Source organism: Leuciscus leuciscus (genome assembly GCF_965113295.1).
Source record: "Leuciscus leuciscus genome assembly, chromosome: 21".
Classification (NCBI taxonomy): Eukaryota; Metazoa; Chordata; class Actinopteri; order Cypriniformes; family Leuciscidae; genus Leuciscus; species Leuciscus leuciscus.
This window is the reverse complement of record NC_138745.1, coordinates 37,715,706-37,735,641: the sequence shown is the minus strand read 5'-3', so window position 1 is coordinate 37,735,641 and position 19,936 is coordinate 37,715,706. Positions and strand designations below refer to the sequence as shown.

The window sequence follows — 19,936 nt, the reverse complement described above, 5'->3', positions numbered from 1 at the left end:
CTCACTCACACACACACTCACACTCACACACACACACACACACACACACACACACACACACACACACACACACACTCACACACACACACACACACACACACACTCACACACACACACACACACACACACACACACACACACACACACACTCACACTCACACACACACACTCACACGAGCTCTTAAAGCTCCGGGAGCAGCAGCTCATTTGCTTTTAAAGGGACACACACACGTTTTTACTGACCCTCAAAAAGGGACAAATTTAACATGCTGTACAAAAATATCTGTAGGGTATTTAGAGCTGAAGCTTCACACACACACTCTGGGGACAACAGAGACGTTATACCACCGCTTTAAGATTGTACAGTTCAACATGCAGGCTGATGTCTATGAATCATTACTGTACTGATCAGTCCTCATGAATTACAGCCCCTCTGAAATGTAAATAACCTTCTTCATGATTAGTCAGTAATGAAGACGATGGACAGAACGGAGTCTCCCTCAGATGCTCAGTGTGATGGAGCGGATGCTGCCGGCCGGGATCTTGGCGTCTGCAGTTTCTCCTCGGATGCGGAACATCACGCGTGTGCTGGACGGGATTGTTGCCGTGGCGATAAGCGGTTTTCCCAGCCAGCCCTGAGCCCCTCGCTTGTACATGGAGACGGTGACCTGCACACACACACACACACACACACCCTGGATATAAGTCACTCTGCCTTGTCCAGACACACACTTTCAGTCGTTGCACTTGACCACTTGCATGACGTATTTCCTCTATTTGTGTATACATAGTGCACGCGCTCTCCAGTGGCCAAGACCACGAGTGTGTCTATTTGGACAAGGCATGTGTAACACTGAGTCTGCCGTGACCCCTGAGGGTCGTGACCTCTGTGGACACCTGGTTCAGTCGTGTCGTCTGCACTAAACACACACAGCGAACGCTGAACCGAACAGATTCTCAGTCGTTCATGTAAACTGAAGGATATCCAGTCCGGAACAGAACGCTGGATCTTCACGCGGAGCGACACATAATGAGGAAAAACACTTGAGCATCAAAGACGAGGCTGGTCTGAAAAGCAGATCTGTGGATTACACTCATGAGTCCCGTCGCTCGTCTCCGGGTCCGCGTGTGTGTGTGTGTGTGTGTGTGTGTGTGAGAGTGTGAGTGTGTCACACAATGGCCGTTTAATGAGATTCACACATCCACAGATAATAGACGCGAGTATTTCCAGCCTCACTGGATTAAAACCATTCTCTTTTCATGGCTTGATTTTCTTTCATTCTTGATGCTCACAATTTTTCAATTATGTTTTTTCTAGCCATCCATTCTTTCATCTGAGAGGAAGTAAATGGGCGAAGGGTTTGTTAATGGAGGCAGAGATCAGCGTTCGCTGTGTTAAAGCTCTTTTTACATGACAAAACATACACACACACACAGCCACAAAAAGCCAAGAGAACCTGCACGTGTGTGTGTGTGTGTGTGTGTGTGTGTGTGTGTGTGTGTGTGTGTGTGAGTGAGAGAGTCGGACAATGATGGAGAGTGAGTGAGTGTGCGTGCGTGCGTGCGTGTGAGTGTGTGTGTGTGTGTGTGTGTGTGTGTGTGTGTGTGTGTGTGTGTGTGTGTGTGTGTGCGTGTGCGAGTGTGAGTGAGTGTGTGTGTGTGCGTGCGTGCGTGCGTGCGTGCGTGCGAGTGTGTGTGTGTGTGTGTGTGAGTGTGTGTGTGTGTGTGTGTGTGTGTGCGTGCGTGTGCGTGTGAGTGAGTGTGTGTGCGTGTGCGTGCGCGTGTGCGTGTGCGTGTGTGTGTGTGTGTGCGTGCGTGCGTGTGAGTGAGTGTGCGTGTGCGTGCGCGTGCGCGTGTGCGTGTGTGTGCGTGCGTGTGCGTGTGAGTGAGTGTGTGTGTGCGTGCGTGCGTGCGTGCGTGAGTGTGTGTGTGTGTGTGTGTCCGTGCGTGTGCGTGTGAGTGTGTGTGCGTGTGCGTGCGCGTGCACGTGCGCGTGTGCGTGTGTGTGTGTGTGTGTGAGTGAGTGAGTGAGTGAGTGAGTGAGTGTGTGTGTGTGTGTTGTTTTAATAGCGGCCTCCCGATGCAGCTAACCCACACGTTAACGTCCCTGTACTCCACACACACTTCACACTTTTCTTGTCTTGTTTTCCAGCTCTAATATCTAAACATTCTTAAACACGGAGCGTCTGCTCGCGAGCGCTGGGACTCTGCAGCTCGATGACTCTCTTCAGGCTCAATTCATGCCGGATTGAATTTGACCTCAAAACCTTCGTAATGGCATTAGACGAGCCGCACGCACACGACTGCTGCCCTGTAACTCCATTTAGCAGCCAAATCGGGTTTAAAGACTGTATTGATGCCCAGTGTTATTAAGTGTGATTATCAAAACAACAGACAATGAGCCAAAGTGTCCACTAACCGGTTTATCTCTGAGCACAACAGATGGAGAAGCTCTTCAGAACGAGGAACTGCAGATAAAGACCATTTCAGATAAATATCAAAGCACAAGTTCTGATAAAAACCTGGCTAATCGCATTTTACAGCAAATGAGGGATTAAAGGAGAGCGACAGATTTTATTGGCAATCAGGAAGTAGACGTTCATTAAAGTGCCTCATTTTTAACAAAAACACTCCACATGCCTGACATCGGTCAAACCCAGCGGTAGATTAATTTACAAAGCACTGGTTAGTATGGGTCAGTTAGCTGCTGCTGCTGCTTAGTATGGGTCAGTCAGCTGCTGGTTAGTATGGGTCAGTCAGCTGGTGCTGCTGGTTAGTATGGGTCAGTCTGCTGCTGCTGCTGCTGCTGGTTAGTATGGGTCAGTCAGCTGCTGGTTAGTATGGGTCAGTCAGCTGGTGCTGCTGGTTAGTATGGGTCAGTCTGCTGCTGGTTAGTATGGGTCAGTCTGCTGCTGGTTAGTATGGGTCAGTCTGCTGCTGGTTAGTATGGGTCAGTCAGCTGCTGCTGCTGGTTAGTATGGGTCAGTCTGCTGCTGCTGCTGCTGCTGGTTAGTATGGGTCAGTCTGCTGCTGCTTAGTATGGGTCAGTCTGCTGCTTAGTATGGGTCAGTCTGTTGCTGCTGCTGGTTAGTATGGGTCAGTCTGTTGCTGGTTAGTATGGGTCAGTCAGCTGCTGCTGCTGGTTAGTATGGGTCAGTCAGCTGCTGGTTAGTATGGGTCAGTCTCCTGCTGGTTAGTATGGGTCAGTCTGCTGCTGCTGCTGCTGCTGCTGGTTAGTATGGGTCAGTCTGCAGCTGCTGCTGGTTAGTATGGGTCAGTCAGCTGCTGGTTAGTATGGGTCTGTCAGCTGCAGGTTAGTATGGGTCAGTCAGCAGCTGCTGCTGGTTAGTATGGGTCAGTCTGCTGCTGCTGCTGCTGGTTAGTATGGGTCAGTCAGCTGCTGGTTAGTATGGGTCAGTCAGCAGCTGCTGCTGGTTAGTATGGGTCAGTCTGCTGCTGCTGCTGGTTAGTATGGGTCAGTCAGCTGCTGGTTAGTATGGGTCAGTCAGCTGGTGCTGCTGGTTAGTATGGGTCAGTCTGCTGCTGGTTAGTATGGGTCAGTCTGCTGCTGGTTAGTATGGGTCAGTCAGCTGCTGCTGCTGGTTAGTATGGGTCAGTCTGCTGCTGCTGCTGCTGCTGGTTAGTATGGGTCAGTCTGCTGCTGCTTAGTATGGGTCAGTCTGCTGCTTAGTATGGGTCAGTCTGTTGCTGCTGCTGGTTAGTATGGGTCAGTCTGTTGCTGGTTAGTATGGGTCAGTCAGCTGCTGCTGCTGGTTAGTATGGGTCAGTCAGCTGCTGGTTAGTATGGGTCAGTCTCCTGCTGGTTAGTATGGGTCAGTCTGCTGCTGCTGCTGCTGCTGCTGGTTAGTATGGGTCAGTCTGCAGCTGCTGCTGGTTAGTATGGGTCAGTCAGCTGCTGGTTAGTATGGGTCTGTCAGCTGCAGGTTAGTATGGGTCAGTCAGCAGCTGCTGCTGGTTAGTATGGGTCAGTCTGCTGCTGCTGCTGCTGGTTAGTATGGGTCAGTCTGCTGCTGCTGCTGGTTAGTATGGGTCAGTATGCTGCTGCTGCTGGTTAGTATGGGTCAGTATGCTGCTGCTGCTGGTCACTATGGGTAAGTCTGCTGCTGGTTAGTATGGGTCAGTCAGCTGCTGGTTAGTATGGGTCAGTCTGCTGCTGCTGGTTAGTATGGGTCAGTCAGCAGCTGCTGCTGGTTAGTATGGGTCAGTCTGCTGCTGGTTAGTATGAGTCAGTCAGCTGCTGGTTAGTATGGGTCAGTCTGCTGCTGCTGGTTGGAATGGGTCAGTCAGCAGCTGCTGCTGGTTAGTATGGGTCAGTCTGCTGCTGCTGCTGCTGGTTAGTATGGGTCAGTCTGCTGCTGCTGCTGGTTAGTATGGGTCAGTCTGCTGCTGCTGCTGCTGCTGCTGGTTAGTATGGGTCAGTCTGCTGCTGGTTAGTATGGGTCAGTCAGCTGCTGCTGCTGGTTAGTATGGGTCAGTCTGCTGCTGCTGCTGCTGCTGGTTAGTATGGGTCAGTCTGCTGCTGGTTAGTATGGCTCAGTCAGCTGCTGGTTAGTATGGGTCAGTCTGCTGCTGCTGCTGCTGGTTAGTATGGGTCAGTCAGCTGCTGCTGCTGGTTAGTATGGGTCAGTCAGCAGCTGGTTAGTATGGGTCAGTCAGCTGCTGGTTAGTATGGGTCAGTTAGCTTAGCAGTTAGCAGCTAATTATCTGCCGCCAAAAAGCCTCTTTTTCTGGCTCTGACAACAACATTCAGTCAAGCAACATTTCCCCACTTTACTCTAAATGACTAACAGACTCACAAGTGGGTAAAACTGATGTCCTCAGATAAACGAGAGACACAATGAGACCATAAACCTGTCGAAATCGACTCGCACGTCTCCCCATCATCATCATCATCCTCCACAGAACGCGCCTCCATCTGCATAATGAAGAGAACTCAAGCTCAACTTCTCAAGTTCCTTCAGTGAATGCAAAGCGATCAGACGAGGCTAATGAAACCAAATGAAAAGCGTTAATAGCAATTAACTGAACACACAGATAATCTGAGTCGTAGTTCTGAACAACCATTACGATCAAGTGCAGCCGCTTCAATTTGCAAGTTAACCAACAAAACTTGCACCGTCGGTCAGTTGCTGGATGGTAAAGTGTATGCTGACAATAATAAAAACGATCAAAGAAGAGTGAAAGGACATAATCATCCCCCTTCAGACAATATATTCAAAATATGCATAACATAATCTGACCTCGATTATACAAGAATGGACAGTGATTATCTTCACATTCACACTCGTGTTGAATCTGCGATGTAAATGCTGATCTTGATTTCCTGAAGTGTGTCTGAAGGGCTGTTGAAGCAGGAACATTCACAGGTTTGTGAGGATGAAGAGATAATTACACAAGCTCTGATCGGGACATGAGCGGCACAGTTTGAGTTTACAACACTTCCGCTTCATAGAAAACATGGAGAAAAATCTAAAACATTGACACTTTTATGGCCAAAATAGAGATTTCAGTGCAGATTATTTTTCTACAAATAAAATGTATTACTACTAAACCTTATTTCTGTAACATATTAACTTATGTTAGAAATATATTGGCCACTTTTTGCAGTATATTTCAGAAAAGTACAGTATTGTCCATTCGTGATGTTCAAAACTGACATCTTTACCTTTTATTCAAATATTATTATAAATGTGTTGCAGGTTTTGTAATCATATTGAGTAGTTGTGCTACGAGTTGATTGTTTTATATATAATATAACACAACAAATTGTACAACATATTTTTTATCCAGACTTTCATACAAGGAAATTATGAACACATGCAAAAACAAGAGAGAACAAACCAAATATTTATAACTGATGATGTTGTAGTCAATGTTTGCTTTTTCCTCTCAGCTTTTTGTTTGTCTGTGCAACACAATTCTGTCAGATTAATCAAGTTTTGTGTTTTGTTCTTCCCTCATATTTAACATATTTAAAATTGTTTGATCATATTATCATATTTGATGGTTTCATTGAGCTTGTAGGTTTATTAAAAACAAGCATCTCCTCCGGACGGCACTTTTGAACACGACTGTACGTCTGAAAATATATATAATATATTTATGTATGGGTTTCTAGATACATTTACTGGAGAAACTGAAGATACGGAGCCTTGTTCAATGAAAAATTATCAAAATAAAGTGATTTACTTAAAACAAACAATAACAAAAATCTGCCAATTGGGTCAGAAAAATAAACTTAATTTAAAGTGAAAACGTGAGTTTATACTTGTTTTAAGCAGAAAACAAGACTTAATATCCTCGGTTGTTTAGCTTCTCCAGTAAATGTATTTTGATTTAGGAGTGTTTAGATATTTGCGCTGGAAAACAGGAATAGATGAGATGAAAGCGATGTTGTGTGTGTGATCACTGGAGGTGTGTGTTGTTCAGCGAGATGCAGGAGATGTGTGTGTGTGTGTGTGTGTGTGTGTGTGTGTGTGTGTGTGTGTGTGTTATTGTGGATCCGGTGGAGCAGAGCTGTGTCTCATCCGCTCACTCTTATCTGATGCTTTAAACTGATAAGAGGAACATGTCATATTAGCAGCGAGCCTCTGCCTCACACACACCCTGCAGCGCCACCTAGTGCTGACACACGCCAACAACATCTGAGACAGACCTGGGGTTTATCTGCAGAACTACTGAAGCTCACGACAAACATCACTCCTCATATCGCCACAAAATATAAACTATATTATTGCACAGCTCATTATAAGCATGTCTGACTCTATGCACACACACTCAGCACACTCACGTAACGCAAGATATACTATACAGCAAATCTCAACCGCTTGATTGTTTATATCGTCTCTAAATGTAACTATATGATCGTCCAGCTCTAATCTGATAAATGCAACTATAAGGCATAAAGATATTATAAACATTAATATCATGATTTTTGGTAAAGCTGCTTTGAAACAATGTGTGTGAAAAGAGAGATCAGACTTGACTCAAAGCAAAATGTTTCTGTGTAACTAACTTCACATCAGGAGCACAAACCGTTCCTTAAAGTCCCCATGAAATCAACCCTGACAATTCTTTTATTTTATTTTTTTATGGAATATTGCTGTTTATTCTAAATGATTTATGTGTGCACATCATTATTGTGTTAATAATGAATCAGAATAACTTCTCTTCTCTTCTCTGATGACGAGGGCGGGGCTAAAACCTGTCACTCACATGAGATCAGCCAATAGCAAACCACAACCATCCAATCAATTCCTCACAGACACAATCAAGCCCCGCCCACATTTGTTCTTGTTCCAGAAGCTTTTCACTCAATATACATATGTGTGTGTGTGTGTGTGTGTGTGTGTGTGTGTGTGTGTGTGTGTGTGTGTGTGTGTGTGTGTGTGTGTGTGTGTGTGTGTGTGTGTGTAAGAGTGTGTGTGTGTACCTGAGGTGTGTGTTTGTGTGTGTGTGTGTGTGTGTGTGTGTGTACCTGAGGTGTGTGTCCCAGCAGACTCCACAGTGTGTCGGTGATCAGACTCCCGGCTCTGCTGAACTCCAGCTGGTCAGTGTCGTGTGTGTGTGTCGTGTGTGTGTGTGTGTGTGTGTGTGTACCTGAGGTGTGTGTGTGTGTGTGTACCTGAGGTGTGTGTGTGTACCTGAGGAGTGTGTGTGTGTGTGTGTGTGTGTGTGTGTGTACCTGAGGTGTGTGTCCCAGCAGACTCCACAGTGTGTCGGTGATCAGACTCCCGGCTCTGCTGAACTCCAGCTGGTCAGTGTCGTGTCGGTTGAGGGCCAGATGTCGACAGCTCTGGAAATCTCCACTGAGTTCCTGACCGTCGGAGAGCAGGAGCAGATCCCAGGTTCCCATGAGCTCCAGATGCTCACGCAGCGCACGCATCTGCCCGTACGACAGGTGACCTGCACACACACACACACACACACACACAGATCAGCACAACACTGACACACATCTGCCCGTACGACAGGTGACCTGCACACACACACACACACACAGCCACAGTGTGTGATCTGTGTGAAAATCTCACAGTAAAACTGGGAGTTGTGAATAATGATACACCGGTGTTTTGCCAGATGAGAAGTTTATCTGTGTATCATCTTTTTACTCTTTTAATTCCTTTTATAACTGTTTTAATTTTCCTTGCTTTTATTTTGTGATTATTTTCATTCCTTTCTGTGTAAAGCACTTTGGATTGCCGTAGTGTATGAGCTGTGCTGTATAGATAAACGTGCCTTGCCTAATCTAGTCTGATAAACCGTGAATAACACAAATACTGTGAGCGCCAGCCGGACCTGAGATCCAGGACGGAGTGAAGGCGTCGGACAGCCAGGACACGTATCCTCCCCGGAGCGAGTGCAGGAACGCCTGGACCTCAGCGCCGGACACCAGCAGCTCGTCCCGGAGCGCACAGTCCTCAGACAGCAGGAGCATTCTGGGAATGAAGAGGGACGGCCGGACCTTCAGCCCGCAGCGCATCATGTGACTGCAGAGGTTTCTGGACTTCACCTGCACACACACACACACGCACGCATACACACACACATGCACACACACACACAGTTGGGATTACAGTGATGTTTTGACCCCTGAACTGGGAGACGGCCCTGGTTTGCTCTGAGGAATGAATGATGCTCTGACCGTGATGGCCTGAAGCGCGTCGGGAAGCTGCTCGACGGAGACGCTGCTGAGGTTCTGCTGCTGCGATCGGACCCGAGTCTCGCTCCGGGCCGAAACCGAGCCACTCCACGTCTTCAGGTCGATGCACAACACTCCGTGACCTGGAGCGACACACACACACACACACACGTGTGTGAGACGGTGTTCGACAGCTGGTTCTGACAGACTGAGGCTCGGGACGCACCTGTGAGCAGCACCAGGCTGATCTCGTCTCGGTCCGTCTGAGACTCGTTCGGGACGCGCAGGTTATAGAACATGTCCTGCTGTCTGAGACCGGTGACTGTCCTGCGGGAAGACATCAGCAGAATAACACTCAATAACACACAGATCCTGAGCTCATCTCATGTTGACCTGGAGGCTAATGTGACATACTTAGAAAACATTGCTTAACACACTCCAGGGAAAGGGGCGGAGCCTGACAGCTGTGATTGACAGGACACTTTAAACTCTCTAGTAACTCCAGCAAACCATAATGGTAAAGACTTACACACACACACACACACATATATATATACAGAAATATACATACATATATATATGAATATGTATATGAATATATAGTAAAGTGTATTCCTGTGATCAAAGCTGAATGTTCAGCATCATTACTCCAGTCTTCAGTGTCACATGATCCTTCACAAATCACTCTAATATGATGATTTGTAATAATATTTCACAATATTACTGTTTTTACTGTATTTTACTCAAATACATGCAGCCTTGGTGAACATATAAGACTCCTTTCCTAAATATTGTTTTATACGTCCTCACCGGACATGCTGTAGAAACTCGTTGTGAGCGGGCTGAGTCCGGTTCTGTCCGGCCGGTTGAGAAACGCTGGGGTTACCGGGTCTTTTGGGCCCTGAGGGAACTAAAAACTGAACCATCTGGAACATTCTTCTGTCTAATATCTGAAAGCAACCATAAACACACACACATAATCAGAAATACGAATCAAACTCTCCAGGACACGTAGAAGAGCTGAAATGAAGACTTCATGAGACAAACATCTGGAGAAACACTGTGACCTACAGCACAGATCAGCAGAAGCACAGGCATGAAGACAGCCCGCAGCTTACTGGACGAGTGTGGGTTAGCTAGTTAGTTAGCTAGGGTTAGTTAGTTAGGGTTAGTTAGTAACATGCTGAGCTGCTGTGATACTGACCGTGAGCTGGAGACTGTCACTGATTCTGATGAAGAACTCAATCTGAAGAACATGTGAGCAGAGCTGAAACCCTATCCAGGAACAGTTTCACAACCAGCGCTCGCTCTCTCACTATCTGTCTGTCTGCCTCTGTCTGTCTGTCTGTCTGTCTCACTGCCTCTGTCTGTCTGTCTGTCTGCCTCTGTCTGTCTGTCTGTCTGTCTCACTGCCTCTGTCTGTCTGTCTGTCTGTCTCACTGCCTCTGTCTGTCTGTCTGTCTGTCTGTCTGTCTGTCTCACTGCCTGTCTGTCTGTCTGTCTCACTGCTTCTGTCTGTCTGTCTGTCTCACTGCCTCTGTCTCACTGCTCCTGTCTGTCTCACTGCCTCTGTCTGTCTGTCTGTCTGTCTGTCTCACTGCCTGTCTGTCTGTCTGTCTCACTGCCTCTGTCTCACTGCTTCTGTCTGTCTCACTGCCTCTGTCTGTCTGTCTGTCTGTCTGTCTCACTGCCTCTGTCTCACTGCTTCTGTCTGTCTCACTGCCTCTGTCTGTCTGTCTGTCTGTCTGTCTGTCTGTCTCACTGCCTGTCTGTCTGTCTGTCTGTCTCACTGCCTCTGTCTCACTGCTTCTGTCTGTCTCACTGCTTCTGTCTGTCTGTCTGTCTGTCTGTCTCACTGCCTCTGTCTCACTGCTTCTGTCTGTCTCACTGCTTCTGTCTGTCTGTCTGTCTGTCTGTCTCACTGCCTCTGTCTCACTGCTTCTGTCTGTCTCACTGCCTGTCTGTCTGCCTCTGTCTCACTGCTTCTGTCTATCTCACTGCCTGTCTGTCTGTCTGTCTGTCTGCCTCTGTCTGTCTGTCTGCCTCTGTCTGTCTATCTGCCTCTGTCTGTCTGTCTCACTGCCTCTGTCTCACTGCTTCTCTCTGTCTCACTGCCTGTCTGTCTGTCTGCCTCTGTCTGTCTATCTGCCTCTGTCTGTCTGTCTCACTGCCTCTGTCTGTCTGCCTGTCTCACTGCTTCTGTCTGTCTGTCTCACTGCCTCTGTCTGTCTCACTGCCTCTGTCTCACTGCTTCTCTCTGTCTCACTGCCTGTCTGTCTGTCTGCCTCTGTCTGTCTATCTGCCTCTGTCTGTCTGTCTGTCTGTCTCACTGCCTCTGTCTGTCTGCCTGTCTCACTGCTTCTGTCTGTCTCACTGCCTCTGTCTCACTGCTTCTGTCTGTCTCACTGCTTCTGTCTGTCTCACTGCCTGTCTGTCTGTCTGACTGTCTCACTGCCTCTGTCTGTCTGCCTGTCTCACTGCTTCTGTCTGTCTGTCTCACTGCTTCTGTCTGTCTCACTGCTTCTGTCTGTCTGTCTTACTGCTTCTGTCTATCTGTCTCACTGCTTCTGTCTGTCTGTCTGTCTGTCTGTCTCACTGCTTCTGTCTGTCTGTCTGTCTCACTGCTTCTGTCTGTCTGTCTGTCTGTCTCACTGCTTCTGTCTGTCTGTCTGTCTGTCTCACTGCTTCTGTCTGTCTGTCTCACTGCCTCTGTCTGTCTGTCTCACTGCCTCTGTCTGTCTGTCTGTCTGTCTGTCTCACTGCTTCAGTCTGTCTATCTGTCTCACTGCTTCTGTCTGTCTGTCTCACTGCTTCTGTCTGTCTGTCTCACTGCTTCTGTCTATCTGTCTCACTGCTTCTGTCTGTCTGTCTGTCTGTCTCACTGCCTCTGTCTGTCTGTATCACTGCTTCTGTCTGTCTGTCTCACTGCTTCTGTCTGTCTGTCTCACTGCCTCTGTCTGTCTGTCTCACTGCTTCAGTCTGTCTATCTGTCTCACTGCTTCTGTCTATCTGTCTCACTGCTTCTGTCTGTCTGTCTGTCTGTCTGTCTCACTGCCTCTGTCTGTCTGTCTGTCTCACTGCTTCTGTCTATCTGTCTGTCTCACTGCTTCTGTCTATCTATCTGTCTCACTGCTTCTGTCTGTTTGTCTGTCTCACTGCTTCTGTCTGTTTGTCTCACTGCTTCTGTAAACAAGCAGCATGTACTGGAGCGCTGATGACGTCACGCCTGCTAACTAGTAATATAACTCGATCTGCTGTTTCAACTATAATAATGGCAATAATAATCTTCCTCTGAAGCTCAAACACAAACAGCTTTTATAACGTGATGTTCCTGGATTTTCGTTCATCACAGAAATGAATGTTTCTCCAGACTTTTGTTCGCTCGCCGCTGCACAGGCATAAAAAAGAGGATATTAGTTTGGAGATGAAGAATGTTTAATTTCGGTGTAAATACACACAAAGCGGTCCGCGCTGGCGATAAGAATCAGAAGCTCAAACAGACTCGCATCGACAGCTGAAGCTCAAACCGAAGCGAATGAACTCAATAAAGCGCAATAAAGCGTTTCAGTGACCTGCACTTCAGCGGCAGATCTCGCGATAACAGCTCAAAGACACACAGACGAGACTGAAGCCAGGGCAATATCAGCGGAATTCCCACACAAAGCCTCCGAACAGGATTTAATATTGCTGCAATCAGTGAACAGAGTCAATTATTATGATTCCTTTATGCTCCGCTATCAGAGAGAAACGTCACTCAGAGAATATGATTATGATTCTGACGATAAATAAACTTTACACACAATAAACAGCGAATCATGTCAGAACACAGAACACACTATCAAATGATTTAGATATTCGCTCTTTCTAATTATTACCTGTATTGTCCTGAATTATCACTAATTAAGGATCATTTTAGAACAATTTTAATGATGTCTTCAGATGAGGACAATATTCTGTCGCGTCTGTGGTTTGATAATGTATGAAATTATGCTTTATAATCATAATTCAAGGAAGAAAAACCTGTAAAAAATATACATTACACACTCGAAAAAACTACACATAAACTACACTATACACACTACAGCTTCTTTAGGGTTAGAGATGAATACAAGGACGCATTAAACTGATCAAAAGTGACAGTAAAGATATTTATAATGTTACAAAAGATTCTATTTCAAATAAATGCTGTTCTTTTGAACTTTCTATTCATCAAAGAAATCTGAATAATAAAATGTATGACTGTTTCCACAAAAAGATGAACTGTTTTCAGCATTAATAATAATCAAAAATATTTCTTGAGCATCAAATCAGCAAATTAGAATGATTTCTGAAGGATCATGAAACTGAAATATGACTGTGTAATGTTTCATCTGTAAGTAAATGTTAAATATTACTGAGATTAACACATTAACCTGAATCTCCACCACAGACGAGCTCAAGAGCAACTTCAGATTATAAAAACACCCTTAAAGTCACCATGAAATCCAATTTTTTTATGGAATATTGCTGTTTATTTAAAATGATTTATGTGTGCACATCATTATTGTGTTAATAATGAATCAGAATAACTTCTCTTCTCTGATGACGAGGGCGGGGCTATAACCTGTCACTCACATGAGATCAGCCAATAGCAAACCACAACCATCCAATCACTTCCCCAAAGACACAATCAAGCCCCGCCCACATTTGTTCTTGTTCCAGAAGCGTTTCACTCGATATACAGAACAATAGAGTCATCTTCTTCATTTATATAGTGCTTTTAACATTGATAGACAGCTTTACATTGATAATAGGAAATGTAATAGATAATATAGTAATAGATAATAGATAATACTGATAATAGAGGAGAAAAGACCAGCGCATGACGAGTTTAAGGCTTCACCAGTGACGTCACACACTCCAACGATCAGACACACATCCACTGGAATATTAGAGGATTATAAGCGTAAGATCAGAATAATGGCAGTGAGTGAGTGATGCATGAGTCTGGACCAGACGAACACTGAGACGAGAATCACTGCTTCTCTGGGTCAAAGGTCATGAGTCGAATGAACATGGAGAATCTAGGAGCACTTCCCCTTTCCTTCTGTCGAGCTCTGAGTGTGTGTTTGACCGGCAGCAGAATCTCAGGTGTGTTTCAGACAGAGAGAGAGAGAGAGAGAGAGAGACAAAGCCACTCTTGTTCTCGTCACCAAACAATGACATATTTCTGTTTCCCTCAGAATTCCTGCACATCATTCGTCTGTCATGTCGAGTCGCTCCTGCATTACTCTCATTAGCCGAAAGCTGAGCCGGAGATCCATGAAGTCAGCCACTGTTCCGAGACTTCTCCCAGTAATTAATTTGATAAATGTATTAATTATGACTGGGGTCTGCAGGCGATCAGATGGTCAGGCGTCCAGCGGCCGCTTGGGTTTCTCCGGCTCTTATCACTCGCTTCCTGAGCTGGAATTAAACCCAGAGTTTAAACCTTCAGATCCTCTATCCAAACATCCGGTGATCGACAGCGTCTCAAGGCTGATTTATTTACATCGCTCTCTCACACACACACACACTGTTTAAAGCAGATCTACAGGAAATCATGATGATAATGTTTTAATATCTTAATATCTTCATGTAGCGTTTATCAGTTTAGATGATAATATATAGTTACACATAAACTATTTTACCTTTGACGAGTGTAGCCTACAGTTTTATCATCTTACGTTTTATATTTTATTCTATTTTAAAGCTACAATATGTACGATTTTTGTAATAAAATATCCAAAAAGCACTTGCACAGTGTGATATATTTCCTGCAGTTGTGTACTTACAACATCCCAAAAGCTCCCAAAGATTTTTAATTTCAGAGAAATTCCAATTGTAAATAATGGCTCGTCCCTGTCCCACATGTCGCCTGTCAGTAATATCCGCGTTATCCCTGGTTTCCGCTCGTACTGCCGTATGAAACCCTCCATCCGGGTCCTACTAACCCTAACCCTACTCGCCTTGAACCCGGGTCTCCAGCGTGAGAGTCAGGCGCTCTAACAAGCAGGCTAAAGCTAGCGTCTGCCGCTAGAGCGCCTATTGAGATCAGAGGAGTGAGGTTTACTCGCACAGCGACTACTAGCTGGCCTCCGTTACACACAGTAACCATGGCGACAGATGTGGACAACTGCGTTACGTCTAGCGGCGTGCTCACGCTGTTGTTGTTTCGTTCAAATATTATGAACTATATTATGGACCATGGCAAGCGGACTTTGGGACAAAAGGAGAACTAAAATGAGGATCAATATCAGCGTGGCGTTTTCGAGAGCTAGCGTCCGCGACTAACTTCGACTTGACGAGACGCCGCTCCTGCATGTACTTTATTAGACAGTGAGCAAATGTACATAAAACTAATCAATGTAATATAGCTGAACATGATGACATGTTAGAATATGATCAGTGTGTTATTCTAATGTTGACCTCGCTCACTGCTAGTCTCATACAGACAAGCTAACACACAGAATAACATTATAACTTTAACACACTCAAATGCAGTGTAGTGTGATAGTGTAGAGCCAGTGGAGCAGCGCTGCGTTCCCTCACACGTTTCACTCGTCTATTAAACTGACCTGAGTAAGTATTATTCAGCACTAGTGGGTACGTTAGTTCGGTAGAATGAAATGTCCTTTATATCCGCGGGACTAGCGTGCGGCGCTGAGATCTGTCTCTCATTATTTATTTTTATTTTATTTTATTTAATAGGGACACGTGTGAACAATAAACCTGTACCACACTACAACATTTATAGCCAAGGCTAATTTGCAATGTCCGTCCCTAGAAGCCCAGCTAACAATTTTACGTTCTGGGAACGTTAGTTTTTGGTTCCCAGAACGTTCCCAAGAACGTTCCCTATTGGTTAGCCAGGAAAGTTTTCTTTACGTTAATAGAACGTTCCCTATAGGTTAGGGGAACGTTCCCGGAAGGTTCTCGGAACGTTCCCGGAAGGTTCTCCTAACGTCTACACATCCTGATATGCCTGTACACAAATTATAGGTCTACAAACAACATAATCTACATTGTTTATTGTTCAAACACTTAAAATCCTATGAATATATTATTACAATAAATTGAATTTACAGAAACTATCATTAATAAGTAAATCAATCAGTTTGTATTAAATAAATAAATCAGCACACAATCCATGTTTTTGTTGATTCATTGTTTAATTATCAACCTAAAATAAGTCATCAAAAACAGCGTTAGCAAAATGTATTCAGGAACAGTAATTTACATTTAATATTTCAAACATGAAAATATTTCAATAAATAAAACTGCACAAACATTTTAATTAAAACTATCTTTTTGCAAACTGTAGCCTATAACTTAGAACAAAATTGAAAAAGTCTTCATTTATATACAATATACATGAATGTGCCAATCTTCACTCCGTACAGCCTATGTACCCTTTAAGCCCACTTTCAACTCTGAAGTCAAATAAAAAACTGAGAAAATAATATTCAAGTCTAGTGAACTCTGACCTGCGAATTCGCTCTACATATAACGTATAAGTCTCACCTCCAATGAAGAATTTGAAAACCTGTAACTGCTGTGTTGTTTATGAGAGAGAAAGAGAAAAAAAGTTTGAAACTACTATCAATTTTTTTTTTTTATCTGTGACTTTACACCTACAAATTCCACTGTCACAGGTGCTCAGTTTTGCTATAATGATGCCCTCACAGAACATGGTAATAATCAGTCATCCATGCAAAAGCAAAGGTCGGTGTAGTTTACAGGAACATCTGTCCAGGCCAACATCTGATGCCTTGATGCCTTCCGCTGGGATCCCAGAAAACCTGAAAAAAAAATATATATATATTACAGTTCAAAATCTATCATACATACATCTCATCTGGTATCACAAATTATCATTCCAAGTTCACTTTAAGATATGCTCAATATTAGGGCTGCACAATATTGAAAAATTTAGAGTTTATTTAGAGATATCAGCCGTATGGTTTAGTGCATGCGCGGCTCCAGGTTTGTATCTGGTAAATTACTCCACTAATAATGCCCAGAATGGCACCAAACTTCTACAGTAGTACAAATAGGTTCTGTACTCATTAAACCAGGCATTGGAAAGTTTGTAAGTACATCAGGAGTTTATTTAAATAACACTTGCCTGATGGCGAATGCTACTGCTGATGTTGATGTCACTTTATGAGTACAGAACCCATTTGTACTTCTGTACTACTCATTTTCCCCGACATAGAGCAGATCGGCACACAACAAAAACTGCTGTTCGGATGTTCCCTTTTCTGATATTTTAGCATTCGTGACATTTTAATTAAAACAGAAATAAGAATTTTAGTGTAATAAGCGAAAATGAACAGTAAACCGAGATGACCTACCCCTGCAGATGTGTACGGAAGTGAAAAGCAGAAATGCTTAGACCTCTTCCGGTTCGACCGCTGGGCGCTCCGCATAACCCCTATTGGGGGGATTTTGTAGAGGAGTGAACCTGAATAGAAAATTACAATAGATAACAAGTATAGATAAATACAATAGAAGAAAAATACAGTTGAAATAAGCAGTGCATTATGTTTTTCAGTTAAATCTGAAAACATCAGGTACAGAAATTGAATTATCAAAATGTAAAATAAGTCTTCACTGTAAAAATAAAATAACTATAAATTAATTAAATGTATCTTTGCTAAAGCTACAAGTCATTTTCTCTTTTGATGTTTGATCACCATTGGCGACACAAACAGCTGCGGGTACGTTAGGCTACTGTCCCTTTAAGACGAATGCGCAGACCTAATATAAATGACACGCATCTGTTTTCTTTCTGTTTAAAACACACAAGACTGTTTACGAGGAAACTCGCCATGAATAGGCATTTTGACAAGATGGGCTAAACTCACCTTCTTCATCTACTGACTATGGATGGCATCAAGGTCTTGTCCTGAAGAATCACAGGGCCAAACAATAGGGATTATATCTCATCTGGTAACAAGAGCAAAGCCATAACTTTAAGAACTCTAATGATATTTTTACCCCCTGATATTGCATTGGGGATATCAATTCAAACATTTTTAAAGGCTAAGAGTATGAGCCACAGCTGCCCAAGATATCTGTGAAAAATAACTGCCTAAAGTTGTCGACCTCCTGAACCACATTCAGCATTTAAAAGTACAAAGAATTTCAGTATTGATCAATAAAAAAAAAAACATACAAATACATAAATACCTTTGAGTTGGACAGTATGGTGTCAGTCTCATTGGCCAACATAATTCAAAACAGACCTAAAGAAATAAAATAAAATATACTAATGATCAGGATATCATGTTATCATAATAGTTAAATGAATTATTATTATAACTATGACCATTATAATATTGTATTAGTCGCCTATTATTTAGCTGATTATTTAGCCTACAGGTTTCTCAAGGACAATCTCACTGAAAAACCCTGGGGTTAATGATTTTAAAATGTGAGACTTATTTCAAAAGCATAAATCTTACAGACCCCAAACCTTTGAACAGTAGTGCACTGTTTTGCTTACTAGTCATATGGTTCATAGCCATGGAGATTGTCTTGGACAGGGGGTGCAGCAGGCCATCACAGCATGATGATCTAGGAACATAACAAGCTATTTGTCACAGAGCCAACAATATTACATGGGATTGGTTTAATAAAAGGAACCAAGCTAGAACAGAGGTGAAATGCAGAAAAGATAAATATATAAAAATCTTAAGATAATATATTGTGAAATAAATGCATATGGAATTATTATCATGATTAAACAATAACTCACCCCTTGTTGTAGAGGATTTTTTTTTCTCTCTCGCTATTCTGAAATCACATTTTAGCAATATTGGTAAGTGACGTCACTGATTAAGTTAACAATACAGTGCATTCTTTTAGGTTAAATAAATTAGCTTACTTCCAATCACCCATTGACAAATTACCAGCAAAACTATAAAAAAAACTGTTATCTACACTAAATATGTGTTTAAAAACCCCAACTTTCATAAATAAGACCTTAACTTAACGTAACTTAGGCCTAACGTTCTCTTCTGAAACCGGTTAGCTTAGATGCTAACGGACTTTTTCAAAGACACAAAACCATTTCTTTAAAGTAAATATTCAACAGAAGCGTGTCAATTACACGTAAGTGTATTTGTGTGTATTATTTGTGAGATTTTGTTGACTAAACTTACCTGAAAGCAGTGAAACCAACAGCGACAGACGGGAGTTTTGTTGTTTGTCAGTTGTTGATGACGTTTCTGGTTTCCATCTGCCCTTGCGCAGCTCACGTGCGCGCTCCAGTGTTTGATTCCGCGCATGCGCATTAAAACACTTCAAAGTCACGCAGCATTTAAATAAACATATAGAATTAAAATGTATAACATAATTTAAAATATCATTAATAAAAAGTTATTGCGAATAGATCTGAACGTTGTTGGTTATCTTATAACCTTAGGGGACCGTACTGACGACGTTGTCAGTTGGTAATCTGCCTGTTAAGTGATATTAAAATAATAACCTGCAGAGAACGTTCCCAGAACGTTCTCTTTAGGTTATACAAATAAAACCTAATAATAATTAACTAAAAAAGACTGCCTACCAATGAGCAAAGTTATTGATTACTTAGGCATTATCTACTGCCTGATAATGGTCATGTAATTAAGCATTTGATAAATGGTGTTAAAGCACAAAACATTGCAAACCATTCAATTGGTTTAAGAAAAATAGAACCTAAAAATAACTTACAGGGAATGTTCTCTTTAGGTTATAAATTAAACCTAAAAATAACCTACAGGGAACGTTCTTGGAACGTTCCCTTAAAGTTATAAAACTTAGTTGGACGTCACCACGACAGACCGGTACATCGACCGCTTTACTGCAGAAGCTGCAACGATCCGTCTGTCAATCTCCCGTTCCATCCTTCCCTCACTCGCGAACAAGACCCCAAGATACTTAAACTCCTCCACTTGAGGCAGGAACTGAACCAACCTGCGTGGGCAAACCACCCTTTTCCGACTGAGGACCATGGTCTCGGATTTGGAGGTTATAAAAAGTTATAAAAATAGAACTTAAAAATAACCTGCAGGGAACGTTCCCAGAACGTTCTCTTTAGGTTATAAAATTAAACCTAAAAATAACCTACAGGGAACGTTCTGGGAACGTTCCCTTAAAGTTATAAAAATAGATCCTAAAAATAACCTACAGGGAATGTTCCCAGAACGTTCTCTTTAGGTTATAAATTTAAACCTAAAAATAACCTACAGGGAACGTTCTGGAAAC

The 19,936-nt window shown here is 43.3% G+C and overlaps 2 protein-coding genes and 1 long non-coding RNA gene across 5 annotated transcripts in view; 1 reads left to right on the top strand and 2 right to left on the bottom strand.

The window, feature by feature from the left end:
• The window catches only part of hmx3b (H6 family homeobox 3b), a 73,075-nt gene that overhangs the window by 31,770 nt on the left and 21,369 nt on the right, over positions 1 to 19,936 (top strand). The gene's annotated exons all lie outside the window — the stretch shown is intronic.
• LOC309484878 (uncharacterized protein) overlaps positions 336 to 19,936 on the bottom strand; it is a 21,236-nt gene continuing 1,635 nt past the window's right edge. Inside the window, exons 1-7 of one of the 2 annotated variants that reach the window (XM_082151345.1) lie at positions 9,867 to 10,002; positions 9,473 to 9,612; positions 8,889 to 8,989; positions 8,666 to 8,805; positions 8,320 to 8,533; positions 7,706 to 7,926; positions 336 to 668 (exon numbers count right to left, since the gene is read on the bottom strand). In XM_082151345.1, the coding sequence (XP_082007471.1) occupies positions 501 to 668; positions 7,706 to 7,926; positions 8,320 to 8,533; positions 8,666 to 8,805; positions 8,889 to 8,989; positions 9,473 to 9,597 (969 nt within the window). In that variant the 5' untranslated portion in view covers positions 9,598 to 9,612; positions 9,867 to 10,002 and the 3' untranslated portion in view covers positions 336 to 500. Of the gene's footprint in view, positions 669 to 7,705; positions 7,927 to 8,319; positions 8,534 to 8,665; positions 8,806 to 8,888; positions 8,990 to 9,472; positions 9,613 to 9,866; positions 10,003 to 19,936 lie in introns of those variants that run through there. The other variant, XM_082151346.1, reaches the window with a different exon arrangement.
• On the bottom strand, positions 16,094 to 19,431 carry LOC309484868. Of its 2 annotated transcripts, XR_014200995.1 has the most exons (7): positions 18,850 to 19,431; positions 18,444 to 18,481; positions 18,192 to 18,262; positions 17,876 to 17,931; positions 17,551 to 17,632; positions 17,038 to 17,147; positions 16,094 to 16,482 (listed from the first exon to the last, which is right to left on the bottom strand). It is a non-coding gene; the product is annotated as an uncharacterized lncRNA (long non-coding RNA). The 2 variants fall into 2 exon arrangements; XR_014200996.1 differs by lacking the exons at positions 16,094 to 16,482; positions 18,444 to 18,481 and having other exon boundaries at positions 17,065 to 17,147; positions 18,850 to 19,424.